The sequence below is a fragment of the Carcharhinus amblyrhynchos genome, chromosome 9, assembly GCF_965287045.1.
Source record: "Carcharhinus amblyrhynchos chromosome 9, sCarAmb.v2.hapA, whole genome shotgun sequence".
In the NCBI taxonomy this organism is placed as follows: Eukaryota; Metazoa; Chordata; class Chondrichthyes; order Carcharhiniformes; family Carcharhinidae; genus Carcharhinus; species Carcharhinus amblyrhynchos.
This window is the reverse complement of record NC_137332.1, coordinates 259,305-285,614: the sequence shown is the minus strand read 5'-3', so window position 1 is coordinate 285,614 and position 26,310 is coordinate 259,305. Positions and strand designations below refer to the sequence as shown.

Here is a 26,310-nt window from a genome sequence, read left to right as displayed (position 1 = left end):
ATGCCACCACTCTTGGTGTCATCTGCAAAATTACTAACCATGCCCCCCATATGGTCATCCATCATAGCTCCATAATATTCCTGCAAAGGGCCTTGGGATATTTTATTACATTCAAGACGTTGCTGAAATATTAGTTTTGTTTACCCAATCCTGTCCCTATTATTGTAACCCCTAACCACTCCCATTCCTGTCTATATCCTTCACTCAACCATCTTTTATTACTTTCCAATGATACAAATTTGACAAACATGTGGTTAAATTAAGGTTTAATTGCATCAACAGTGAGGTGTCATTACTGTTCTATTTTACTATCTAACAGAATCAACATTCAAGAAAACCATGGTACTAGATAGACACAAACAAGTCTTATCTATGCAACAGGCAAAATAATGCACTATTTTACAAGAACTCTGAATAACTTGTCAATGTTTTTATTGATTGTCTGGATCCTTTATTCAAAGCTGCAACTTTGTTCCTGCACACTGCACTTACTCTGCACTTGGAGTTGAATATGTTCATGATTCATTTTTGTGATAGTTTGGCTGCTATCCACTAATAGTGAGATTCCATCAGTTGGTCATCATTGTTGTCGTCATAGGCAGGATATAGGACTGAGGCCCCACATGCACTAAGCATGACTCGATCGGTGGTCTGTAGGATCTCCTGCAGCTGCTGGAGTGAACCACTAAGTTGCTGCACTTTGGGTATGGAGAATAAATTGATCAAAGGAATATGAAGTTTATTGCCAATTCTGCACACTTTCAGTCTCTCACTAATCTTTGGCTTAAAACTGAGTTTTGTAGGTTTACCATCCTCAGTTTCCAGAGACTTTCCTTCATTCTGGCTGCAATTCTCAGCTTCATGCTCGTTATCACCACGACTGTTGATGAGATGCCTTCGCTCACATTCCGCTGCATAAATCACTTCATTAAGTACAAGATCCTGTAGGATTTTCTTATCTTTCAGACTTGGATAAACAATTTCACAGACCTTGGAAATAAAAGAAATGTATAATTTGATACAAAATCTAGCAGAATTATACAGTATAAATGCATAAAGGCAGCCCTCAGCTACATTCATCTGAGTTTAAGAAAATTATTTATTCTGAACAGCTGGGGAAATGAGGAATTTCTGATTTCTGAAACAGATCATGAATGACCACTGGGAACTATTGTTGATTTTTCATTGATTGTGGTGTCCCACATTGTTTTTTGTTTGGGATTGATTAATAAATTCAGGATAAACATGGGATTGATTCATGGAGAATTGATTGCTTGCAATTTGGCTAAATAAGAAAGTTTTAACCTCTTTAGAAAAGTAAAGTTTATTTATTAGTCACAAGTAAGATTCACACTAACACTTCAATGAAGTTACTGTGAAATTCCCCCAGTTGCCACACTTTGGTGCCTGTTCGGAGCAATGCACCTAACCAGCACGTCTTTCAGACTGTGGGAGGAAACCGGAGCAAACTCACACAGACATGGGCAGAATGTGCAAACTCCACACAGACAGCAACCCAAGCTGGCAATCGAACCCGGGTCCCTGGCTCTGTGAGGCAGCAGTACTAACCACTGTGTCACCCAACTGAAACTGTTTCAATTCAAAATTTCCCAGCCTTAAGCAGAATTGTCAGGTGTCACTGGTAGAGCAGCTGAAGAAAGTTGATTAAGGAAACAATTTAAATCAGCTTTTCTCTAACTGGTGTCAGCTAATTCCTTTGTTTTGGAAGGATATAAATACAGGCCTCTCAGTAGTAGCACACAACTTAATAGCACAAGTGCTGGGAATTGGCTGATCAAGGGAGTTTGATGAGGAGGCTTTTTCTAACTTTTTCACTTTGTAGGAATTGGTTCTTTACTACAGGAAGAAGCTTGTGTTTAGTGAGTACCCAGTAAGTGTTTAACATTGACTCTATTACTAAAATAGTACACAAACTAGCAATGAGGTCTGGAAAGCAACTTGCAGTGGGAGGTGGAGAATTCAGTACTCACGTTCCATGAAGGCATCAATGACAGAGACAGGATAAGGACAGAGATTCTGCATAGTTAGTTTGAGGAGATACGCACCAAATTAAGAAGCAGAATACCTGGATTATTATCTGACTTACATGTGACATGCTTGCTTTCATCAGACATAGCATTGAGTATAAAAATTGGCAAATTATGTTACAGTTGTATAAAACTTTGGTTAGGCCTCATTTGGAATACTGTGTCCAATTCTGGTCTCCACACTACCAGAAGGATATGGAGGCTTTGGAGAGAGTACAGAAAAGATTTACCAGGATATTGCCTGGTATGGAGGGTATTAGCTACGAGGAGAGATAGAATAAACTGGGATTATTCTCCGGGAAAGACAGAAGCGGAGAGGTGACCTGATAGAAGTTTATAAAATTATGAGGGATGTGGATAGGATGAATAGTTGGAAGCTTTTTCCCAGAGCAGAAATGACAATTACAAGGTTGCACAAGTTCAAGGAAAGAGGGGAAAGGTTCAGTGGAGATGTGCGGGGAAAGTTTTTTTTACATAGGGGGTGCTGGGGGCCTGGAATGCACTGCCAAGTGAGATGGTTGAGGCAGTTATGTTTTTGATTTAATTTATCGTTGTCACATGTATTAACATACAGTGAAAAGTATTGTTTCTTGCACGCTATACACACAAAACAGAGAAAGAAATGTGAGAGTGAAAAATGTAGTGTTACAGTCACAGCTAGGCTATAGAGAAAGATCAACTTAATGCAAGTAGGTCCATTCAAAAGTCTGACAGTTGCAGGGAAGAAGCTGTTCTTGAATCAGCTGGGACATGAACTCAGACTTTTGTATCTTTTTCCCAGTGGGAGAAGATGGAAGAGAGAATGTCTGGGGTGCGTGGGATCCTTAATTATGTTGACTGCTTTGCCGAGGTATCAGGAAGTGTGGACAAAGTCAATGGATGAAAGGCTGGTTTGCATGATGGATTGGGCTACACTTATGACCTTTTGTAGTTCCTTACGGTCTTGGGCAGTGCAGGAGCCATACCAAGCTGTGATACAACCAGAAAGAATGCTTTCTATGGTGCATCTGTAGAAGTTGGAGAGAGTCGTAGTGAACATCTTTAAATAAGGAGACCAAAACTATATACAATACTTCAGATGTGGTCTCATCAATGCCCCGTACACCTGAAGCTTAACCTCCCTCAATTCCCCTCACATTAAATGATAACATTCTATTAGCTTTCCGAATTAACATAGAAACATAGAAGATAGTAGCAGGAGGAGGCCATTTGACCCTTCGAGCCATTCATTATGATCATGGCTGATCATCCAACTCAATAGCCTAATCCTGCTTTTTCCCCATAACCTGTGATCCCATTTGCCCCAAGTGCTATATCCAGCTGCCTCTTGAATAAATTCAATGTTTTGTCATCAACTGCTTCCTATGATAATGAATTCCACAGGTTCACCACTCTTTGGGTAGAGAAATGTCTCCTCACCTCCTAAATGGTCTACCCTGAATCCTCCGACTGTGACCCCAGGTTTTGGATTCCCCCACCATCGAGAATGTCCTCTCTACATCTACCCTATCTAGTCCTGTTAGAATTTTATAAGTCTCTACGAGAAACCCCCTGCTCCAATGCGTCTGAACTCCAGTGAAAACAATCCTAACCTGGTCAATCTCTCCTCATGCGTCATCCCACCATCCCTAGATTCAGTCTGGTAAACCTTTGCTGCACTCCCTCAAGAGCAAGAACATCCTTCCTCAGAAAAGGAGACTAAAACTGCACACAATACTCTAGGTGTGGCCTCACCAAGACCCTGTATAATCACAACAACACATCCCTGCTCCTGTACTCCAAACCTCTCACAATGAAGGCCAACATACCATTTGCCTTCTTTACCACCTGCTGCATCTGCATGCTTACCTTCAGTGAGTGGTGCATAAGGACACCCAGGTCCCTCTGCACACTCCCCTCTCCCAATTTACAGCCATTCAGGTAGTAATCTGCCTTCTTGTTTTTGCTTCCAAAGTGAATAATCTCATACTTATCCAAATTATACTGCATCTGTCATTAATTAGCCGACTCACCCATTCTGTTAAAGTTTTTAAAGTTTGTTTATTAATCACGGGGCAAGTTTATATTAACACTGCAATGAAGTTACTGTGAAATTCCCCTAGTCACCACAATTCAGTGCTCGTTTGGGTCAATGTACTTAACCAGCACGTCTTTCAGAATGTGGGAGGAAACTGGAGCACCAGGAGCAAACCCACTCAGACACGGGGAGAATGTACGAACTCCACACAGTGACCCAAGCTGGTAATCAAACCAGCTGGTCCCTGGCACTGTGAAGCAGCAGCGCTAACCACTGTGCTACCGTGCCACCTGTCCAGATCATTCTGAAACGTCTCTGCATCCTTATCACAGTTCATCCTCCCAGCCTACTTGGTATCATCTGCAAACTTTGAGGGAACAAAATGTAACATTAGAACATAAGAAATAGGAGCAGCAGTAGGCCACCTAGCCCTTCGAGCCTGCCCCGCCATTCAATAAGATCATGGCTGATCTGTCGTGGCTCAGTTCCACATTCCCGCCCTCTCCCCATAACCCTTAATCCCCTCTCTTATCAAAAACCCATCAACCCGCGTCTTAAAAATATTTAGTGAGGTAGCCTCCACCACTTCAACAGGCAGAGAATTCCAGAGATTCACCACCCTTTGAGTGAAGAAGTTCCTCCTTAACTCCGTTCTAAACCGCCCCCCCCTTTATCTTGAGGCTGTGCCCCCTAGTCCTACTATCCTTTCTGAGCGGGAAGAGTCTCTCCACCTCTATCCTATCCATCCCATTCATCATCTTATACGTCTCAATGAGATCTCCCCTCATTCTTCTAAACTCTAACGAGTACAAGCCTAGTTTATTCAGCCTCTCCTCATAGCTCAACCCCCTCAACTCTGGTATCAGCCTAGTGAACCTCCTCTGCACTCCCTCCAAGGCCAAAATATCCTCGCATAAGTACGGCGCCCAAAACTGCACACAGTACTCCAGCTGCGGCCTCACCAATGCCCTATACAGCCGCAGCAAGACCTCCCTACTTTTATATTCAATCCCCCTCGCTATGAAGGCCAGCATCCCATTCACCTTCCTGACCACCTGCTGCACCTGCAAGCTGGGTTTTTGCGACTCATGCACAAGGACCCCGAGGTCCCTCTGCACCGTAGCATGCTGCAGTTTTTCGCCCCGTAAGTAATAATCCTTCCTACCATTATTCCTACCAAAGTCTCATCCAAATAATTAATATATATTGTCAATAGCTGGGGTCCCAACTCCGATTCCTGTGACACCCGACTAGTTACTGCCTACCAATTTGAAAAGCACCCATTAATTTCTACTCTTTGTTTCCTCTCTCAACCAGTTTTCTATCCCTCTCAATACACTTCCTCCAATCCCATGCGCTTTAATAGTGCACGATAATCTCGTGTGTGGGACTTTGTCAAACACTTTCTGAAAGTCCAAATATGGATGAACCTGTATCCGAGATCACCACTGCAGATGTCAGAGCAGCTTTCTTGAAGGTCAACCCACGGAAAGCGACTGGCCCAGATGGGGTACCCAGACGAGCACTCAGTTCACCAGATCCACGAGCACCTGCGTGGATCACAGACATCGTCACCTCTCTTTACAACAATCTGAGGTCCCTATCTGCTTCAAGAAGGCGACCATCACCCGTACCTAAGAAAAACCAAGCAGCACGCTTTATTGACTATCGTCCTGTCACTCTGACATTCATCATTATGAAGTGCTTCGAAAAGCTAGTCATGGCACACATCAATTCCAGCCTCTTGGACTACCTGGATTCACTAATTAGCCTATTACTGCAACAGGTCCACAGCAGACGCCATTTCCCTGGCCCTGCACTCAACTCTGGAACACCTGGATAACAGGGATTGCTATGTCAAGACTCCTATTTATTGACTACAGCTCAGCCTTCAACACCATTATTCCCACGAGGCCTGGGCCTCAGCTCGTTCCTCTGCGACTGGATCCTGAACTTCCTAAGTCTCAGACCACAATCAGTAAGGATAAACAACAGCACCTTCTCCACGATCACTCTCAACATGAATACCCCATACGGCTGCATTCTCAGCCCCCTGCGATACTCCTTATACACCTACAACTATATGGCCTAATTCCCCTCCAATTTGATTTTCAAGTTTGCTCACGACACCACAGTAGTGGGTCGGATCTCAAGCAATGACGAGACAGAGTACAGGAACGAGATAGAGAATCTGGTGAACTGGTGCAGCAACAACAACCTCTCCCTCAATGTGAACAAAATGAAGGAAATTGTCATTGATTTCAGAAAGCGTAAAGGAGAACATGCCCCTGTATACATCAATGAAGTAGGAAGGGTCGAGAGCTTCAAGTTTAGAACATAGAACATTACAGCGCAGAACAGGACCTTCGGCCCACGATGTTGCACCGACCAATTAAAAAGCAATGACCCTCTAACCTAAACCAATCTCTTTCCATCCATAAACCTATCCACGGATCTCTTAAATGTCCCCAAACTAGGCGCATTTACAACTGCAGCAGGCAGGGCATTCCAATCCCTCACCACCCTCTGGGTAAAGAACCTACCTCTGACATCCGTCCTATAACTACCCCCCCTTAATTTAAAGCCATGCCCCCTCGTGCTAGCTTTCTCCATCCGAGGAAAAAGGCTATCACTGTCCACCCTATCTAAACCTCTAATCATCTTATATGTTTCAATAAGGTCCCCTCTTAGCCGCCTTCTTTCTAACGAAAACAACCCCAAATCCCTCAGTCTCTCCTCATAGGACCTCCCCTCCATACCAGGCAACATCCTGGTAAACCTCCTCTGCACCCTCTCCAAAGCCTCCACATCCTTCCTATAATGTGGGGACCAGAACTGCACACAATACTCCAAGTGCGGCCGCACCAGAGTTTTGTACAGTTGCAACATGACGCTGCAGCTCCTAAATTCAATCCCCCTACCAATAAACGCCAAGACACCGTATGCCTTCTTAACAACCTTATCTACTTGATTCCCAACTTTCAGGGATCTATGTACACATACACCTAGATCCCTCTGTTCATCCACACTATTCAGAGTCCTACCGTTAGCCCTATACTCTACACATCTGTTATTCCTGCCAAAGTGAATTACCTCACACTTTCCCGCATTAAACTCCATCCGCCACCTCTCGGCCCAGCTCTGCAACTTGTCCAAGTCTCTCTGTAAACTATGACACCCTTTCTCACTATCTACCACACCTCCGACTTTGGTGTCATCAGCAAATTTACTAATCCACCCAACTATACCCTCATCCAGATCATTTATAAAAATTACAAACAGCAGTGGCCCCAAAACAGATCCCTGAGGCACACCACTCGTAACTGAACTCCATGACGAATACTTACCATCAACCACCACCCTATGTTTACATAGAAACATAGAACATTACAGCACAGGCCCTCCACTTTCAAGGAACTATGAACCCTATATCTCTTTGTTCTGTAACTCTCCCCAGTGCCCTACCATTAACTGATTAAGTTCTGCCCTAGTTCAATCCACCAAAATGCATCATCTTGCATTCATCAGCCCACGAGCCCAATTGATCAAGATCCTGTTGCAATCGGAGATAATTTTTGTAGGAAATTTCTATGCCACCAATTTTGGTGTCAACTGCAAACCTACTAACCAGGCCTCCAATAGTCTCATCCAAATCATTAATATAAATGACAAATAACAGTGGACCCAGCACTGATCCCTGAGCCACACTGCTGGTCACAGGCCTCCAGTTTGAAAAACAACCCTTGACAACCATCCTCTGGTCTGTCAAGAAACCAATTTTGTATCCAGATATCCGGATGGTGAGGAATTTGTTAAGTGTGTTCAGATTCTCAGGAACAATATCCGGATAATCCGGCTAGAGAAGAGGCTATATGGGACCTGTTACTAGGGAACAAGCCCGGCCAAGTCATCCAAGTTGCAATGGAGGAAAATGTGGTGAACAACGATCATGAGAGATATTGAGCCTAGTCAAAGAGAAGAAGCAGGCATTTGTCAAAGTTGGGAGGCTGGGAACACACAAAGCAAGTGTAGAATACAAGGAAAGTAGAAACTTAAGCATGGAATCGGGAGGGTTAAAAGGGGTCACGAGAAAGCATTGGCTAGCAGGATTAAGAAAATCCCAATGTTTTTTTTAGACATATATAAAGAGCAAGAGGGTAGCCAGGGAAACTGTTGGCCCACTCAAGGTCAAGGGAGACAGTCTATGAGAGGAGCCAGACGAAATGGGCGAGATATTAAATGAGTACTTTGCAACAGTATTCACCAAAGAGAAGGACTTGGTGGATGATGAATCTGGGAAAGGATGTGTAGATAGTTTGAGTCACGTTGAGATCAAAAAGGAGGTGGTATTGGGGTTCTTGAGAAACATTAAGGTAGACAAGTCTCCAGGGCCTGATGGAATATATACCAGAATACTGAGAAAGGCAAGCGAGGAAATTGCTGGGGCCTTGAGAGAAATCTTTATATCCTCACTGGCTATAAGGCAGGTCATAGAACATAGAACATAAGAACATAAGAAATAGGAGCAGGAGTAGGCCATCTAGCCCTTCGAGCCTGCCCCGCCATTCAATAAGATCATGGCTGATCTGTCGTGGCTCAGTTCCACATTCCCGCCCTCTCCCCATAACCCTTAATCCCCTCTCTTATCAAAAACCCATCGACCCATGTCTTAAAAATATTTAGCGAGGTAGCCTCCACGTTACAGCACAGTACAGGCCCTTCGGCCCTCAATGTTGTGCCGAGCTATGTCCAATCCCAAGATCAAGCTATCCCACGCCCTATAATTCTGGTGTGCTCCATGTGCCTATCCAATAACCGCTTGAAAGTTCCTAAAGTGTCCGACTCCACTATCATAGCAGGCAGTGCATTCCGCACCCTAACCACTCTCTGAGTAAAGAATCTACCTCAGACATCCCTCCTCTATCTCCCACCATGAACCTTATAGTCATGCCCCCTAGTAACAGCTACATTCACCCGAGGAAATAGTCTCTGCACGTCCACTCTATCAATCCCTCTCATCATAGAAGTGGTGGAGGCTGCCTCGCTAAATATTTTTAAGACGTGGGTTGATGGGTTTTTGATAAGCGAGGGGATTAAGGGTTATGGGGAGAGGGCGGGAATGTGGAACTGAGCCACGACAGATCAGCCATGATCTTACTGAATGGCTGGGCAGGCTCGAAGGGCTAGATGGCCTACTCCTGCTCCTATTTCTTATGTTCTTATCATTTTATAAACCTCTATTAAGTCACCTCTCATTCTCCTCCACTCCAAAGAGAAAAACCCCAGCTCCCTCAACCTTTCCTCATAAGACCTACCCTCCAAACCAGGCAGCATCCTGGTAAATCTCCTCTGCACTCTCTCCAATGCTTCCACATCCTTCTTATAGTGAGGTGACGCAAATCTTTGTCTCTTCTTTGGACACAGGTGAGGTCCCAGAGGATTGGCGGATTGCAAATGTAGTACCGTTGTTTAAGAAGGGTCAGAGGGATAACCCAGGGAATTATAGGCCGGTGAGCTTGACTTCAGTTATAGGCAAGTTAATGGAGAGGATCCTCAAGGATAGGATGTATGAACATCTGGAGCGCTGCAATCTGATCAGGGATACGCAGCATGGCTTCGTTACAGGGAGGTCGTGCCTTACGAATCTAGTGGAATTTTTTGAAGAGGTGACAAAAACGGTTGACGAAGGACAAGCCGTTGATGTCGTCTATATGGATTTCAGTAAGGCGTTTGACAAGGTCCCTCATGGTAGGCTGATAGAAAAGGTGAAGGCTCATGGGATACAAGGCCAGGTATGTAGATGGGTGGAGAACTGGCTTGGGAGGAGGAGACAGCGAGTAGTAGTGGAAGGCTCCTTTTCCAATTGGAGGTCTGTCACCAGTGGTGTGCCGCAGGGCTCGGTACTAGGACCTCTTCTATTTGTAGTATATATTAATGACTTGGAAGACGGGGTAGGTGGTGTGATCAGAAAATTTGCTGATGACACTAAGATGGTTGGATTGGCAGGTACTGAGGAGCAGTGCCTGGCAATGCAACAGGATATAGACAGGCTGGTAGATTGGGCAGATAGATGGCAAATGGAATTTAATCCGGAGAAATGCGAGGTGATGCACTTTGGCCGGAATAATGTGGAGGGGAGTTATACGATAAAAGGTAGAACTATCCGGAGTATAGATACGCAGAGAGACCTGGGGGTGCAAGTGCACAAGTCCCTGAAGGTGTCGGTGCAGGTGCAGAATGTGATGAGGAAAGCGTATGGTATGTTAGCCTTCATAGGAAGAGGTATAGAATATAAGAGTAGGAGTCTGATGTTGCAGTTGTATAGAACGTTGGTTAGGCCTCACTTGGAGTACTGCGTCCAGTTCTGGTCGCCGTACTACCGGAAGGATGTAGAGATCCTGGAGAGAGTGCAGAGGAGATTTACCAGGATGCTGCCTGGTATGGAAGGGCTGTCTTACGAGGAAAGATTGAACGAACTTGGGCTGTTTTCCCTTGAGAGACGTCGGCTGAGGGGGGATCTAATAGAGGTTTATAAGATTATGAAGGGGATAGATAGAGTAAATGGTGGTAAGCTTTTTCCGCTATTAGAAATGGATAGAACGAGGGGTCACGGGCTTAGGGTGAGGGGGGCTAGGTATAAGACAAATATTAGAGGGCAGTTTTTCACGCAAAGGGTAGTGGGGGTGTGGAATGCACTGCCGAGTAAGGTGGTGGAAGCAGGCACGCTAGGGTTGTTTAAGAGTCACTTAGACAGCCACATGAGCGGGCTACATATAGGGGGATATAGTAGGCCTTACTAAACATTGTAGGCTTGGGAATACGTTTTGCCTCAGGGATGTTAGTCTTTGCCTGTTTAATAATGAATTTTTTTGTCTCCACAGGCATTTAAGTCCAGCAAGGGGCATGCATGCGGCAGGTTGTAGTGGGCTGCTCTTGGACGTTGCTTCGGGAGTTGCCTATTGCTTCATGTCGTTAGTGTGCTTAAACTGGACCATCTCAAGGGCAACATGACAGCTCAGAGACTATCTCTGTTACTGTGCGGACACATGGATTTGGGCCTGTGTCTGTGGGAGTTTGCACGTTCTCCCCGTGGTTGCGTGGGTTTCCTCCGGGTGCTCCGGTTTCCTCCCACATCCCCAAAGATGTGCTTTTAGGCTGATTGATTGGGGTACTAAATTGTCCCTAAATTGGACCTCCCTGATCAGGCGTAGACTAAAATCATGAATAGGTCACTGAGACAGTGGGACGGCGGCGCGGGCTCGTTGGGCCGAAGGGCCTGTTTCCCGTGCTGTGTTGTTCTTTGTTCTTTGACCAGAACTGAACACAATATTCCAAATGTGGTGTCACCAACGTCCAGTACAGTTGCAGCATAACCGCACAGCTCTTAAACTCAAACCCCCTGTTAATAAACTCTTAACACACTATAAGCCTTTTTCACAGCTCTATCCACTTGAGTGGCAACCTTCAGAGATCTGTGGACATGAACCATATCTCTGTTCCTCCACATTCCTAAGAACCCTGCTGTTGACCCTGTAATCCGCATTCAAGTTTGTCTTACCAAAATGAATCACCTTGCACTTATCAGGGTTAAACTCCATCTGCCACTTTTTGGCCCAGCTCTGCATCCTTTCAATGTCTCTTTGCAGCCTGCAAGAGCCTCCAGCTCATCCACTACTCCACCAATCTTAGTGTCATCATCAAATTTACTAACCCACCCTTCAGCCCCCTCTTCCAAGTCATTGATAAAAATCACAAATAGCAGAGGACCCAGCACTGACCCCTGTGGTACACCGCTGGTAACTGGCCTCCAGTCTGAAAATTTTCCTTCCACCACCACCTTCTGTCTTCTATGATACAGCCACTTACTTATCCAATCAGCCAAATTTCCTTCTGTCCCATACATCCTTATGTTCTTCATGAGCCTACCATGGGGAACCTTATCAAACACCTTACTAAAATCCGTGTATACAGCATCAACTGCTCTACCTTTGTCCACACGTTTAGTTACCTCCTCAAAAAATTTAATCAAATTTGTGAAGCAGGACTTACCCCTCACAAAATTGTGCTGACTAAAACAGATTAAACTGCATCTTTCCAAATGGTCATAAATCCTATTTCTCAGGACCCTTTCCATTAACTTATCGACCACCGAAGAAAGACTAACTGGCCTATAATTACCAGGGTCATTCCTATTTCCTTTCTTGAAGAGAGAAACATTCACCACTCTCCAATCCTCTGGCACAATCCCTGTGGACAGTGAGGACCCAAAGATCAAAGCTAAAGGCTCCGCAATCTCATCCCTTGCCTCCCAAAGTATCCTAGGATGTATCCCATCTGGCCCAGGGGACTTATCCACCCTCAGGTTTTTCAAAATTGCTAATACGTCTTCCCTCAGAACATCCACCTCCTCCATCCTATTAGCCTGTATCACGCTCTCGTCCTCAAAAACATGGCCCCATTCCTTAGTGAGCACTGAAAAAAAGTAGTCATTCAACCCCTCACCTATATTTTCTGCCTCCATGCACAAGTTCCCACAACTATCCTTGACTGGCCCTAACCTCAGCCTGATCATTTTTTTATTTCTCACATAAGAGTAGAAAGAGGTCATGATATGGAGATGCTGGCATTGGACTGGGGTAAACACAGTAAGAAGTCTCACAACACCAGGTTAAAGTCCAACAGGTTTATTTGGTAGCAGAAGCCACTAGCCTTCAAAGTGCTGCTCCTTCATGAGGTAAATGGGAGTTCTATTCACAAACAGGGCATATAAAGACACAAACTCAATTTACAAAATAATGGTTGGAATGCGAGTCTTTACAAGTAATCAAGTCATACAGATAGAGACAAGGTGAGTGGAGAGAGGATTAAGCACAGGTTAAAGAGATGTGTATTGTCTCCAGCCAGGACAATTAGTGAGGTTTTGCAAGTCCAGACAAGTCGTGGGGGGTTACAGGTAGTGTGACATGAAGCCAAAATCACGGTTGAGGCCATCCTCATGTGCGGAATTTGGCTAGCAGTCTCTGCTCAGCAACTCTGCATTGTGTGTCATGAAGACCGCCTTGGAGAACACTTACCTGAAGATCAGAGGCCGAATGCCCGTGACCGCTGAAGTGTTCTCCAACAGAAAGAGAACATTCTTGCCTGGTGATTGTCGAGCGGTGTTCATTCATCCATTGTTGTAACGTCTGCACAGTCTCCCCAGCGCAGCATGCTTCGTGACATCGTTTCCAGCAGCGTATCAGGTTGACAACGTTGGCCGAGTTGCAAATGTACTGTGTATTGGGGCGGCACGGTAGCACAGTGGTTAGCACTGCTGCTTCACAGCTCCAGGGACCTGGGTTCGATTCCCGGCTCGGGTCACTGTCTGTGTGGAGTTTGCACATTCTCCTCGTCTGTGTGGGTTTCCTCCGGGTGCTCCGGTTTCCTCCCACAGTCCAAAGATGTGCGGGTTAGGTTGATTGGCCATGCGAAAATTACCCCTTAGTGTTCTGGGATGTGTAAGTTGGAGGGATTAGCGGGTAAATGTGTAGGGATATGGGATAGGCCCTGGGTGGGATTGTGGTCAGTGCAGACTCGATGGGCCAAAAGGCCTGTTTCTGCACTGTAGGATTCTATGTTCTATGTACCTGGTGGATGGTATTCTCACATGAGATGATGGCATCCATGTCAATGATCCGGCATGTCTTGCAGAGGATGCTGTGGCAGGGTTGTGTGGTGTTGTGGTCACTGTTCTCCTGAAGGCTGGGTAGTCTGCTGCGGACAATGGTCTGTTTGAGGTTGTGCAGTTGTTTGAAGGCAAGTAGTGGAGGTGTGGGGATGGCCCTGGAGAGATGTCTCAGCATGCATTCGGCCTCAGAGGCGGCCACCACAACATATGACAGTGCAGAGTTGCCGAGCAGGAACTGATAGCCAAGTTCCGCACACGAGGATGGCCTCAACCGGGATCTTGGGTTCATGCCACACTATCTGTAACCCCTGTGACTTGCCTGGGCTTGCAACATCTCACTTAATGTCCTTCTGGAGACAATACACATCTCTTTAAGCTATGCTTAATGCTATCTCCACTCACATTGTCTGCACCTTTAAGACCTGAATAGCAGGTTAGCTGTAAAGACTTGCATTCTAATCAGTATTCTGTAAATTGTGTGTGCCTTTATATGCCCTGTTCTGATCAGAACTCTCCACTCACCTGACGAAGGAACAGCATTCCAAAAGCTAGTGGTGTTTACTTTTGAATAAACCTGTTGGACTTTAACCTGGTGTTGAGAGACTGAGAACATAGAACACTACAGCACAAACAGGCCCTTCGGCCCACATGTTGCACCGATTATATCCATACCTACCAGGCCTATCTATAACTCTCAATCCCATTAAATCCCCTCTACTCATCCAGAAGTCTCTTAAAAGACCCCAGCGAGTTTGCCTCTACCACCACCGACAGCAGCCGATTCCACTCACTCACCACCCTGAGTGAAAAACTTACCCCTGACATCTCCTCTATACCTGCTCCCCAGCACCTTAAACCTGTGTCCTCTCGTACCTACCATTTCAGCCCTGGGAAATAGACTCTGAGAATCCACCCTATCTATACCTCTCAACATCTTATAAACCTCTAACAGGTTGCCTCTCAATCTTTGTCTCTCCAGGGAGAAGAGACCGAGCTCCCTCAAACTATCTTCATAAGGCATGCCACCCAATCCAGGCAACATCCTTGTAAATCTCCTCTGCACCCTCTCAATGGCTTCCACATCCTTCTTGTAGTGAGGCGGCCAGAACTGCACACAGTACTCCAAGTGGGGTCTGACAAGGGTCTTATAAAGTTGCAGCATTACCTCCCGACTCCTAAACTCAATCCTTCGATTAATGAAGGCTAGCACACCATACGCCTTCTTGACCACATCTCCACCTGCAAGGCCGATTTAAGAGTCCGATGGACCCGGACCCCAAGGTCCTTCTACTCCTCAACACTGCTAAGAGTCCTACCCTTGATATTTAAGGTGCTGGGGAGCAAGTACAGAGGAGATGTTACGGGTAAGTTTTTCACTCAGAGGGTGGTGAGTGAGTGGAATCGGCTGCTGTCGGTGGTGGTGGAGGCGAACTTGCTGGGGTCTTTTAAAAGACTTCTGGATGAGTACATGGGATTTAATGGGATTGGGAGTTACAGATAGTTCTATGGCCTGGTAGGTATGGATATGATCGGCACAACTTGTGGGCCGAAGGGCCTGTTTTGTGCTGTAGTGTTCTATGTTCTATCATCCCATTTGACCTGCCAAAATGGACCACTACATATTTATCCGCGTTGAAGTCCATCTGCCAGTTCTCCGCCCAGTCTTGCATCCTATCTATGTCTCGCTGCAACTTCTGACATCCCTCCAGACTACCCACAACACCACCAACCTTCGGATCGTCAGCAAACTTACTAACCCATCCCTCCACTTCCTCATCCAGATCATTTCTGAAAATGACAAACAGCAAGGGTCCTAGGTCAGATCCCTGGGGCACTCCACTGGTGACCGACCTCCATGCAGAAAAAGACCCATCCACAACCACTCTCTGCCTTCTGCAGGCAAACCAGTTCTGGATCCACAAGGCCAAAGCCCCTTGGATCCCATGCCCTCTCACCTGCTCAAGAAGTCTTGCATGGGGGACCTTATCAAACACCTTGCTGAAGTCCATGTAAACCACATCCACCGCTCTTCCTTCGTCAATGTGTTCAGTCACATTGTGTGGGTATGCCGGCGTTGGACTGGCGTAAACACAGTAAAAAGTCTGACAACACCAGGTTTTAGTCCAACCTATTTATTTGATAATATTCTCACAAGCTTTCGAGGGGTTACCCTCTTCGTCAGGTGAATGGAGAGTTCTGGCCTCAGACAGAGCATATAAAGCACAGACAGTTTAGAGATTACTGATTAAAATGCGAATCCTTACACCTAACCTGCTGTTCAAGACCTGAAGTGGCTGACAATGTGAGTGGTAGGAGCACTGATCACAGTTTAAAGAGATGTGTATTGTCTCCAGACAGTACAGTAAGTGAGGTTTTGCAAACCCAGGCAAGTCACGGGGGTTACAGATAGTGCGACATGAACCCAAGATCCCTGTTGAGACCGTCCTCATGTGTGCGGAACTTGGCTATCAGTCTCTGCTCAGCGACTCTGCGCAGAGTCTCAACAGGGATCTTGGGTTCATGTCGCACTATCTGTAACCCCCGTGACTTGCCTGGGTTTGCAAAACCTCACTTACTGTACTGTCTGGAGACAATACACATCTCTTTAAACTGTGATCAGTGCTCCTACCACTCACATTGTCAGCCACTTCAGGTCTTGAACAGCAGGTTAGGTGTAAGGATTCGCATTTTAATCAGTAATCTCTAAACTGTCTGTGCTTTATATGCTCTGTGAGGCCAGAACTCTCCATTCACCTGACGAAGAGGGTAACCCCTCGAAAGCTTGTGAGAATATTATCAAATAAATAGGTTGGACTAAAACCTGGTGTTGTCAGACTTTTTACTGTTTTTCAGTCACATTGTCAAAGAACTCAACTAGGCTCGTAAGGCACAACCTGCCCTTGACAAAGCCATGCTGACTATTCCTGATCATTCTAAACTTCTCCAAATGCTCATAAATCTTGTCCCTCAGAATCCTCTCCATCAACTTACCAACCACTGAGGTCAGACTCAGCAGTCGGTAACTTCCCAGGCTATCCCTCTTCCCTTTCTTGAAAATAGGAACCACATCCGCAATCCTCCGGAACCTCTCCCGTCTCCATCGACAACGCAATGATCATCGCCAGGGGCTCTGCAATCACTTCCCTCACCTCCCACAGTAACCTGGGGTACATCCCATCCGGTCCCAGCGACTTATCTTATCTTGATAGAATTTAAAAGTTCTAACACATCCTCTTTCTTAATATCCACATACTCAATCTTTTCAGTCTGCCGCAAACCTGTAGTACAATCTCCCAGATCACTTTCCACCGTGAATACCGAGGCAAAGTGCTCATTAAGCACCTCTGTCATTTCTTCCAGTCCCACACAGACTTTTCCCCCTTCACCTTTTATAGGTCCTATCCCTTCACTTGTCATCCTTTTACTCTTCACATATTTGTAGAACGCCTTGGGAATCTCCATAATCTTACATGCCAAGGCCTTCTCATGTCTCCTTCTGGCTCTCCTAATTTCCTTTTCAAGCTCCTTTGTACAAACAGTATACTCCTCTGATCCTTAACATCTCCTAGCTCTCTGAAGCTTTTGTACTCCTTTCTTTTCTTCCTGACTAGGTTCATCACAACCTTTGTGCACCATGGTTCCCGCAACCTACGTTTTTGGTTCTGTGAAGGGTAGGTCGTGCCTCACAAACCTTATCGAGTTTTTTGAAAAGGTAACCAAAGAGGTGGATAAGGGTAAGGCAGTTGACGTGGTGTATATGGATTTTAGCAAAGCGTTTGATACGGTTCCCCATGGTAGGCTACTGCAGAAAATGCAGACGCATGGGATCGAGGGTGATTTAGCAGTTTGGATCAGGAATTGGCTAGCTGATAGAAGACGTAAGAACATAAGAAATAGGAGCAGGAGTAGGCCATCTAGCCCTTCGAGCCTGCCCCGCCATTCAATAAGATCATGGCTGATCTGTCGTGGCTCAGTTCCACATTCCCGCCCTCTCCCCATAACCCTTAATCCCCTCGCTTATCAAAAACCCATCAACCCACGTCTTAAAAATATTTAGCGAGGCAGCCTCCACCACTTCAACGGGCAGAGAATTCCAGAGATTCACCACCCTTTGAGTGAAGAAGTTCCTCCTCAACTCCGTTCTAAACCGCCCCCCCTTTATCTTGAGGCTGTGCCCCCTAGTCCTACTGTCCTTTCTGAGCGTGAAGAGTCTCTCCACCTCTATCCTATCTATCCCATTCATCATCTTATATGTCTCAATGAGATCTCCCCTCATTCTTCTAAACTCTAACGAGTACAAGCCTAGTTTATTCAGCCTCTCCTCATAGCTCAACCCCCTCAACTCCGGTATCAGCCTAGTAAACCTCCTCTGCACTCCCTCCAATGCCAAAATATTTTTGCGCAGGTGCGGCGCCCAAAACTGCACACAGTACTCCAGCTGCGGCCTCACCAATGACCTATACAGCTGCAGCAAGACCTCCCTACTTTTATATTCAATCCCCCTCGCTATGAAGGCCAGCATCCCATTTGCCTTCCTGACCACCTGCTGCACCTGCAGGCTGGGTTTTTGCGACTCATGCACAAGGACCCCGAGGTCCCTCTGCACCGTTGCCTGCTGCAGTTTTTCGCCATGTAAGTAACAGTCCTTCCTACCATTATTCCTACCAAAGTGGACCACCTTGCACTTGCCAACATTAAATTCCATTTGCCGGTTCCTGGCCCATTCGCCCAGCCTATCTAGATCCTTCTGCAGACTCTCCACACCCTCCGCGCAATTTGCCGTTCCACCAATCTTGGTGTCATCAGCAAATTTCGACACCATACACTCGGTTCCCTCCTCCAGATCATCTATATAAATGGTAAATAGCCGAGGCCCCAGCACCGACCCCTGGGGCACTCCACTAGTCACCAACCGCCAATCCGAATAGCACCCATTAATCCCCACTCTCTGCCTCCTATTTGACAACCAATCCTCTATCCACGCTAACACCCTACCCCCAACTCCATGCCCCCTTACCTTCTACAATAACCTCTTGAGGTACCTTGTCAAACGCCTTCTGAAAATCAAGAAAGACCACATCCACCGGCTCTCCTCTACCCACCGCCCTAGACACATCCTCATAGAACTCCAATAAATTTGTCAGACAGACAGAGGATGCTGGTTGATGGGAAATATTAAACCTGGAGTTCAGTTACAAGTGGTGAACCTCAAGGATCTGTTTTGGGGTCACTGCTGTTTGTCACTTTTATAAATGACCTAGATGAGAGTGTAGAAGGATGGATTAGTAAATTTGCTGACGACACCAAAGTTGGAGGAGTTGTAGACAGTGAGGATGGATGTTACAGTTTGCAGAGGGACATAGATAAGCTGCAAAGCTGGGAGTTTAATACGGAAAAGTGTGAGGTGATTGACTTTGGTAAGACTAATAGGAGTACAGAATATAGGGCTAATGGAAGGACTCTTAGTGTTGACGAGCAGAGAGATCTCGGTGTACATGTGCATAGCTCCCTGAAAACTGGCACTCAGGTTGATAAGGTTGTTAAGAAGGCGTACGGTGTGTTAGCTTTTATTAGTAGAGGGATTGAATTTCGGAGCTGAGAGGTCACGTTACAACTGTACAAGACTCTGGTGCGGCCACACTTGGAGTATTGTGTACAGTTCTGGTCGCCGCATTATAAGAAAGATGTGGAGGCATTCGAAAGGGTGCAGAGGAGGTTTACCAGGAGGTTGCCTGGTATGGTGGGAAGGTCTTACGAGGAAAGGCTAAGGGACTTGAGGTTATTTTCATTAGAGAGAAGAAGGTTACGAGATGACCTAATTGAGGCATACAAAATGATCAAAGGATTGGATAGGGTGGACAGTGAGAGCCTTTTACCTCAGATGGTGATGGCTAACACAAGGGGACATAGCTTTAAATTAAGGGGTGGTAATTATAGGACGGATGTTAGAAGTAGGTTCTTTACTCAGAGGGTAGTAAGGTCGTGGAATACGCTGCCTGCAGCAGTTGTGGACTCGCCAACTTTAAGGGCATTCAAATGGTCAGTTGATAGGCATATGGATAACACTGGAATAGTTTAGGTTGGAGGGTCATTAGATTGGTTCCACTGGTCGGCGCAACATCGAAGGCTGAAGGGCCTGTACTGCGCTGGAATGTTCTATGTTCTATGTCTATGTTCTACCAAAACCTCCCTATCTCATCGGAATGTTGTTGCGCAGAGATCCAGACAAACATTCCTTGAAAATCCACCACCTTCCTTTAGTACTTTTTCCCAAGAACACCTCCTTCCAGTTTAATCGTCCAATTTTCTGCCTGATGTCTTCATATTTCCCCTTACTCCACATAAACACCTTCCTAGCCTGCCTGATCCTATCTCTTTCCAATGCTATCGTGAAGAAGATAGAATTATGATCGCTATCCCCGAGATGCTCTCCCACTGAGAGATCCGACACCTGTCCTGGTTCATTAGCCAGCACCAGCACCTCTCCTCTTGTAGGCTTATCCACGTTCTGTGTCAGGAAACCCTCCTGAACACACTAACAATCTCCTCCCCATCCAAACCCCTTACCCTAGGGATATTCCAGTCGATGTTTGGGAAATTGGGATTGGGGGTTATAGATAGGTCGATAGATTGGTAGGTGTTGATGTGATCGGCGCAACTCGTGGGCCGAAGGGCCTGTTTGTGCTGCAGTGTTCTATGTTCTAAATTAAAGTCTCCCATCACGACAACTCTTATTATTACATCTCTCTCAGATGTTTCCCTATCTGCACCTCAACTTCCCTGTCACTATTTGGCGGCCTATAGAAAACACCCAGCAAAGTTATCATAACATAAGAACATAACATAAGAAGTAGGAGCAGGAGTAGGCCATCTAGCCCTTCGAGCCTGCCCCGTCATTCAATAAGATCATGGCTGATCTGAAGTGGATCAGTTCCACTTTCCCGCTTTCTCCCCATAACCCTTAATTCCTTTGTCTGCCAAAAACCTATCTACCCGTGTCTTAAATATATTTAGCGAGGTAGCCTCTACCACTTCAGCGGGCAGAGAATTCCAGAGATTCACCACCCTTTGAGTGAAGAAGTTCCTCCTCAACTCCATTCTAAACTGCCACCCCCTTATCTTGAGGCTGTGCCCTCTAATCCTGCTGTCCTTTCTGAGCAGGAAGAATCTCTCTACACAAGAACATAAGAAATAGGAGCAGGAGTAGGCCATCTAGCCCTTCGAGCCTGCCCCGCCATTCAATAAGATCATGGCTGATCTCTACCTCTACCCCATTCATCCCTTTCATTATCTTATATGTCTCTATAAGATCCCCCCAATCCTTCTAAAGTCCAACGAGTACAGACCCAGTCTATTTAGTCTCTCTTCATAGTCCAACCCCCTCATCTCCGGTATCAGCCTAGTAAACCTCCTCTGCACTCCCTCCAAGGCCAAAATATCCTTGCACAAGTGCGGTGACCAAAACTGCACACAGTACTCCAGCTGCGGCCTCACCAGTGCCCTGTACAGTTGCAGCAAAACCTCCCTACTTTTATATTCTATCCCCCTCGCTATAAAGGCCAGCATCCTATTTGCCTTCTTGATCACCTGCTGCACCTGCAGACTGGGTTTTGCAACTCCTTGCGACTTGGGTTTTATCGACCCCTTGCTGTTCCTAACTTCCACCCACAGAGACTCCGTAGACAGTCCCTCCATGGCATCCACCTTCTCTACAGCCGTGACACTGTCCCTGATCAATAGTGCCACTCCGCCACCTCTTTTGCCTCCCTCCCTGTCAAAGAACAAAGAACAACCCAGCACAGGAAACAGGCCCTTCGGCCCAACGAACCCACGCTGCCATTTCAACAGAGCATTTTCCTACACCTACCCTGCCCCGTGTGTATGTGAATGGTACCCCTAATGTAGCCAGATTCAGGGCAGAATAGTGTAGGGTCAATTTGTTACACCAATCAGCCTAAGAGCACATCTTTGGGGTGTGGGAGGAAACTGGAGCACCCGGAGGAAACCCACGCTACTACAGGGAGAACGGGCAAACTCCCACAGACACCGGCCCAAATCCATGTGTCTGCACAGCTAGCAGTGCTAGTCACTGAGCTGTTGTGGTGCCTGTCTGCTGGTCCAGGATTAAGCACACACAGCGACACGAAGTACTAGGCCACTCTCGAAACCTCCAAGAGCAGCCCATGCACGACCCACCGTGTGCATGCCCCTTGTTTAACAAGGAGGTGGACTGACACCTGTGGATTAAAAGAGACAAAAACATTAACATGTAATACTACATTTCCAGTGTCGTCCCGAGGCTCTGACCCTTTTTAAAACCGTCTTATATAACCCTCCATCCCTGTTTCGCTCATGTGTTAATCCAAGTAAACCTTAAACAAGTCCAGCGTGCCTGCCTCCACCACCTTACTTGGTAGCGTGTTCCATACCCCCACGACCCTCTGCGTGAAAAACCTTCCTCTAGTATCCAAATTATACCTCTCCCCCCTCACCCTTAGATCGTGACCTCTCCTAATAGTTGTCCCCAATCTAGGGAAAAGCCTACCACTGTTGACTCTATCTATTCCCTTCATTATTTTATACACCTCTATCAGATCCCCCCTTAATCTCCATCTTTCTAAGGAGAAGAGCCCCAGTTTTTCCAACCTTTCCTCGTAACTCAGTCCTTCCATGCCAGGCAACATCCTGGTAAACCTCCTCTGCACCCTCTCCAGGGTCTCCACGTCCTTCCGGTAGTAAGGTGACCAGAACTGGACGCAGTACTCCAAATGCGGCCTAACCAACGTTCTGTACAACTGAAGCATTAGACAACAGCTCTTATACTCTATACCCCTTCCTATAAAGGCTAGCATTCCATAAGCTTTCTTCACAACCTTCCCTACCTGTGTTGACTCCTTCAGAGACTTGTGCACCTGCACTCCCAGGTCCCTCTGTATTTCTATACTCTTAATCGGTCTACCTTTTATCATGTAACTCCTCCCTGCATTATTCCTTCCAAAATGCATCACCTCGCATTTGTCAGGATTAAATTCCATCTGCCATCTATCTGCCCAGTATACCAACCTATCTATATCCTGTTGTGTCACCTGACAGTCTTCCTCAGTATCTGCCAATCCTGCCATCTTGGTGTCATCTGCAAACTTGCTGATCACACCACGTACGCCCTCTTCCAAGTCGTTTATATATAATACAAAGAGGAGAGGTCCCAGTACTGAGCCCTGCGGCACACCACTGGTGACCAACCTCCAGCCAGAAAAGGACCCTTCCACTACTACTCTCTCTCTGTTATTAATGATCTGGATGAGGGTATAGTTGGGTGGATTAGTAAATTTGCTGATGACACCAAAGTCGGAGGTGTGGTAGATTGTGAGGAAGGGTGTCATAGTTTGCAGGGTGACTTAGAAAGGTTGCAGAGCTGGGCCGTGAGGTGGCGGATGGAGTTTAATGTGGAGAAGTGTGAGGTAATTCATTTTGGTAGGAATAACAGATGTGTTGAGTATAGGGCTAACGGGAGGACTCTGAATAGTGTGGAGGAGCAGAGGGATCTAGGTGTATGTGTACATAGATCCCTGAAAGTTGGGAATCAAGTAGATAAGGTTGTTAAGAAGGCATATGGTGTCTTGACGTTTATTGGTAGGGGGATTGAATTTAGGAGTCGCAGCGTCATGATGCAACTGTACACAACTCTGGTGCGGCCGCACTTGGAGTATTGTGTGCAGTTCTGGTCCCCACATTACAGGAAGGATGTAGAGGCTTTGGAGAGGGTGCAGAGGAGGTTTACCAGGATGTTGCCTGGTATGGAGGGGAGATCCTATGAGGAGAGACTGAGAGATTTGGGGTTGTTTTCGCTGGAAAGAAGGCGGCTAAGAGGGGACCTTATTGAAACATATAAGATGATTAGAGGTTTAGACAGGGTGGATAGTGATAGCCTTTTTCCTAGGATGGAGAAAGCTAGCACGAGGGGGCACGGCTTTAAATTAAGGGGGGGTAGTTATAGGACTGATGTCAGGGGTAGGTTCTTTACCCAGAGGGTGGTGAGGGACTGGAATGCCCTGCCAGCTGCAGTTGTAAATGCGTCTAGTTTGGGGGCGTTTAAGAGATCTGTGGATAGGTTTATGGACGAAATGGGATTGGTTTAGATTAGTGGGTTAGTGTTTTTTTTTAAAAAGCTGGTCAGCGCAACATCGTGGGCCGAAGGGCCTGTTCTGCGCTGTAATGTTCTATGTTCTATGTCTCCTATTGCCCAGCCAGTTTTCAATCCATCTAGATACCTGTCCTTGTATCCCATGTGCCTTAACCTTTTCTACCAGCCTACCGTGAGGGACTTTGTCAAACGCCTTACTGAAATCCATACAGATGACATCAACAACTCGCCCATCGTCAACCGTTTTTGTCACCTCCTCAAAAAATTCTACCAGATTCGTAAGGCAAGACCTCCCATGAACAAAGCCATGTCGCGTATCCCTAATCAGATCACAGCGCTCCAAATGCACATACATCCTATCCCTAAGAATTTTTTCCAATAATTTTCCTACCACCGATGTCAAACTCACTGGTCTATAATTACCAGGGTTATCCCTACTGCCCTTTTTAAACAACAGTACCACATTAGCTACCCTCCAGTCCTCTGGGACCTCACCTGTGTCCAATGAAGAGACAAAGATTTGCGTCAGAGGCCCAGCAATTTCATCTCTCACCTCCCTAAGCAGCCTGGGATAAATACCATCAGGCCCCGGAGCTTTATCAGTCTTTATGCTACCTAAAAACCCTAGCACTTCCTCCCTCGTAATGGATATTTCCTTCCACTGACCTACAGATCCCTCCAAGACATTGCACGACACCAACCCCCTCTCCTTCATGAATACCGACGCAAAGTATTATTCAGGATCTCCCCCATTCCCTCAGACTCGATGCATAGCTCCCCTCCTTTGTCCCTAAGAGGACCAATTTTCACTCTAACCACTCTCTTGCTCCTAATATAAGAGTAAAATGCCTTAGGATTAAGGAAAATCCAATCGGCCAAAGCCATTTCATGCCCTCTTTTCGCCCTTCTAACTCCCCTTTTAAGCTCCCTCCTACTCTCTCTATATTCCTCCAGTGCACTCTCCGTTCCCAGTTGTTTCGACCTAACATATGCCTCCCTCTTCTTCCTGACCAAGTCCTTCCTGAAACATCTGAATCCGAGCACCTGAAGTACCCAGTCCTGTCCCTGAGACATCCAAGTCTCCATAATGGCCACCACATCACATTCCCAAGCAGCAATCCACACCGTAAGCTCAACCACTTTATTCACTACACTCCTGGCGTTAAAATAGACACACCTCAGACCCTCGGTCTGGGCACTTCCCTTCTCCACCACCCATCTAACCTCCCTTACATACTGTCTGCAGTCCTTCTCTACTTGGGAGCTAACCTCCTCGCTCTCAGTCACCTCATCTCGATTCCCTCCCCCCAACCTTTCTAGTTTAAAGTCCCCCCAGTAGCCCTAGCCAACCTTCCCACCAAGATATTTGTCCCCCTGGGATTCAAGTGCCACCCATCTTTAGGGGCAAGTGCGACCTGTACAATAAAGAGGTCCCAATGATCCAGGAACCTGAATCCCTGCCCCCTGCTCCAGTCCCTCAGCCACGCATTCATCCTCCACCTCATTCCATTCCTGTTCTCACTCTCCCTCAGTGCAGGCAGCAATTCCGAGATTACTACCTCCGCGTTCCTCTTTCTCAGCTGTCTACCTAATTCCCTATAATCCCTTTTCATGACCCCTTTCCTCTTCCTGCCTACGTCAGCAGTACCTATATAAACCACAACCTCCGGCTCCTCACCCTCCCCTTTCGGGATGTCTGGGACGCGTCCAGAGACATCCCAGATCCCAGCACCAGGGAGGCAAACCACCATCCACGACTCCCGTCTGCGTCCGCAAAAACGCCTGCCTGACCCCCTCACTATGAAGTCCCCTATTAACACTGCCCTCCTCCTCTTTTCCTTACTTTTTTGAACTACCGGGTCGGGCTCAACTCCAGAGACCCAGCCACCGCTGCCTCCCCCAGGTGAGCTGTCTCCTGATTACTTCTTACTGTGCACACCACTAGTCACAGGCCTCCACTCACAGCAGCAATCCTCCATGACCACTCGCTGGCTTCTTTCAATGAGCTAACGTCTAATCCAATTTACTGCCTCTCCATGTATACCTAGTGACTGAACCTTCCTAACTAACCTCCCATGAGGGACCTTGTCAAAGGCCTTACTGAAGTCCATGTAGACAACATCCACTGCCTTCCCTTCATCCACTTTCCCGGTAATCTAAAGAAATCCTAATAGATGGGTTAAACATGACCTACCACACACAAAGCCACGTTGACTCTCCCTAATAAGTCCCTGTCCATCCAAGTATTTGTAGATCCTATCTCTTAGTACTCCTTCCAATAATTTACCTACTACTGACGTCAAGGTCACTGACCTATAATTTCCCAGATTACTTTTTGAGCCTTTTTTAAGCAACAGAACAACATGAGCTATTCTCCAATCATTCGGCACCCCACCCATGGATTCTGACATTTCAAATATATCTGCCAGGGCCC

The 26,310-nt window shown here is 46.4% G+C and overlaps 1 protein-coding gene across 7 annotated transcripts in view; it reads right to left on the bottom strand.

Moving 5' to 3' along the window:
* Window positions 1-254: 254 nt before the first annotated feature.
* Window positions 255-26,310, bottom strand: part of henmt1 (HEN methyltransferase 1) — a 74,428-nt gene continuing 48,372 nt past the window's right edge. For all 7 annotated transcript variants that reach the window (XM_080195059.1, XM_080195058.1, XM_080195062.1 and 4 more), the window contains one exon: window positions 255-990. In XM_080195059.1, coding sequence (XP_080051185.1) covers window positions 553-990 — 438 coding nt within the window. In that variant the 3' untranslated portion in view covers window positions 255-552. The remainder of the gene's footprint in view (window positions 991-26,310) is intronic.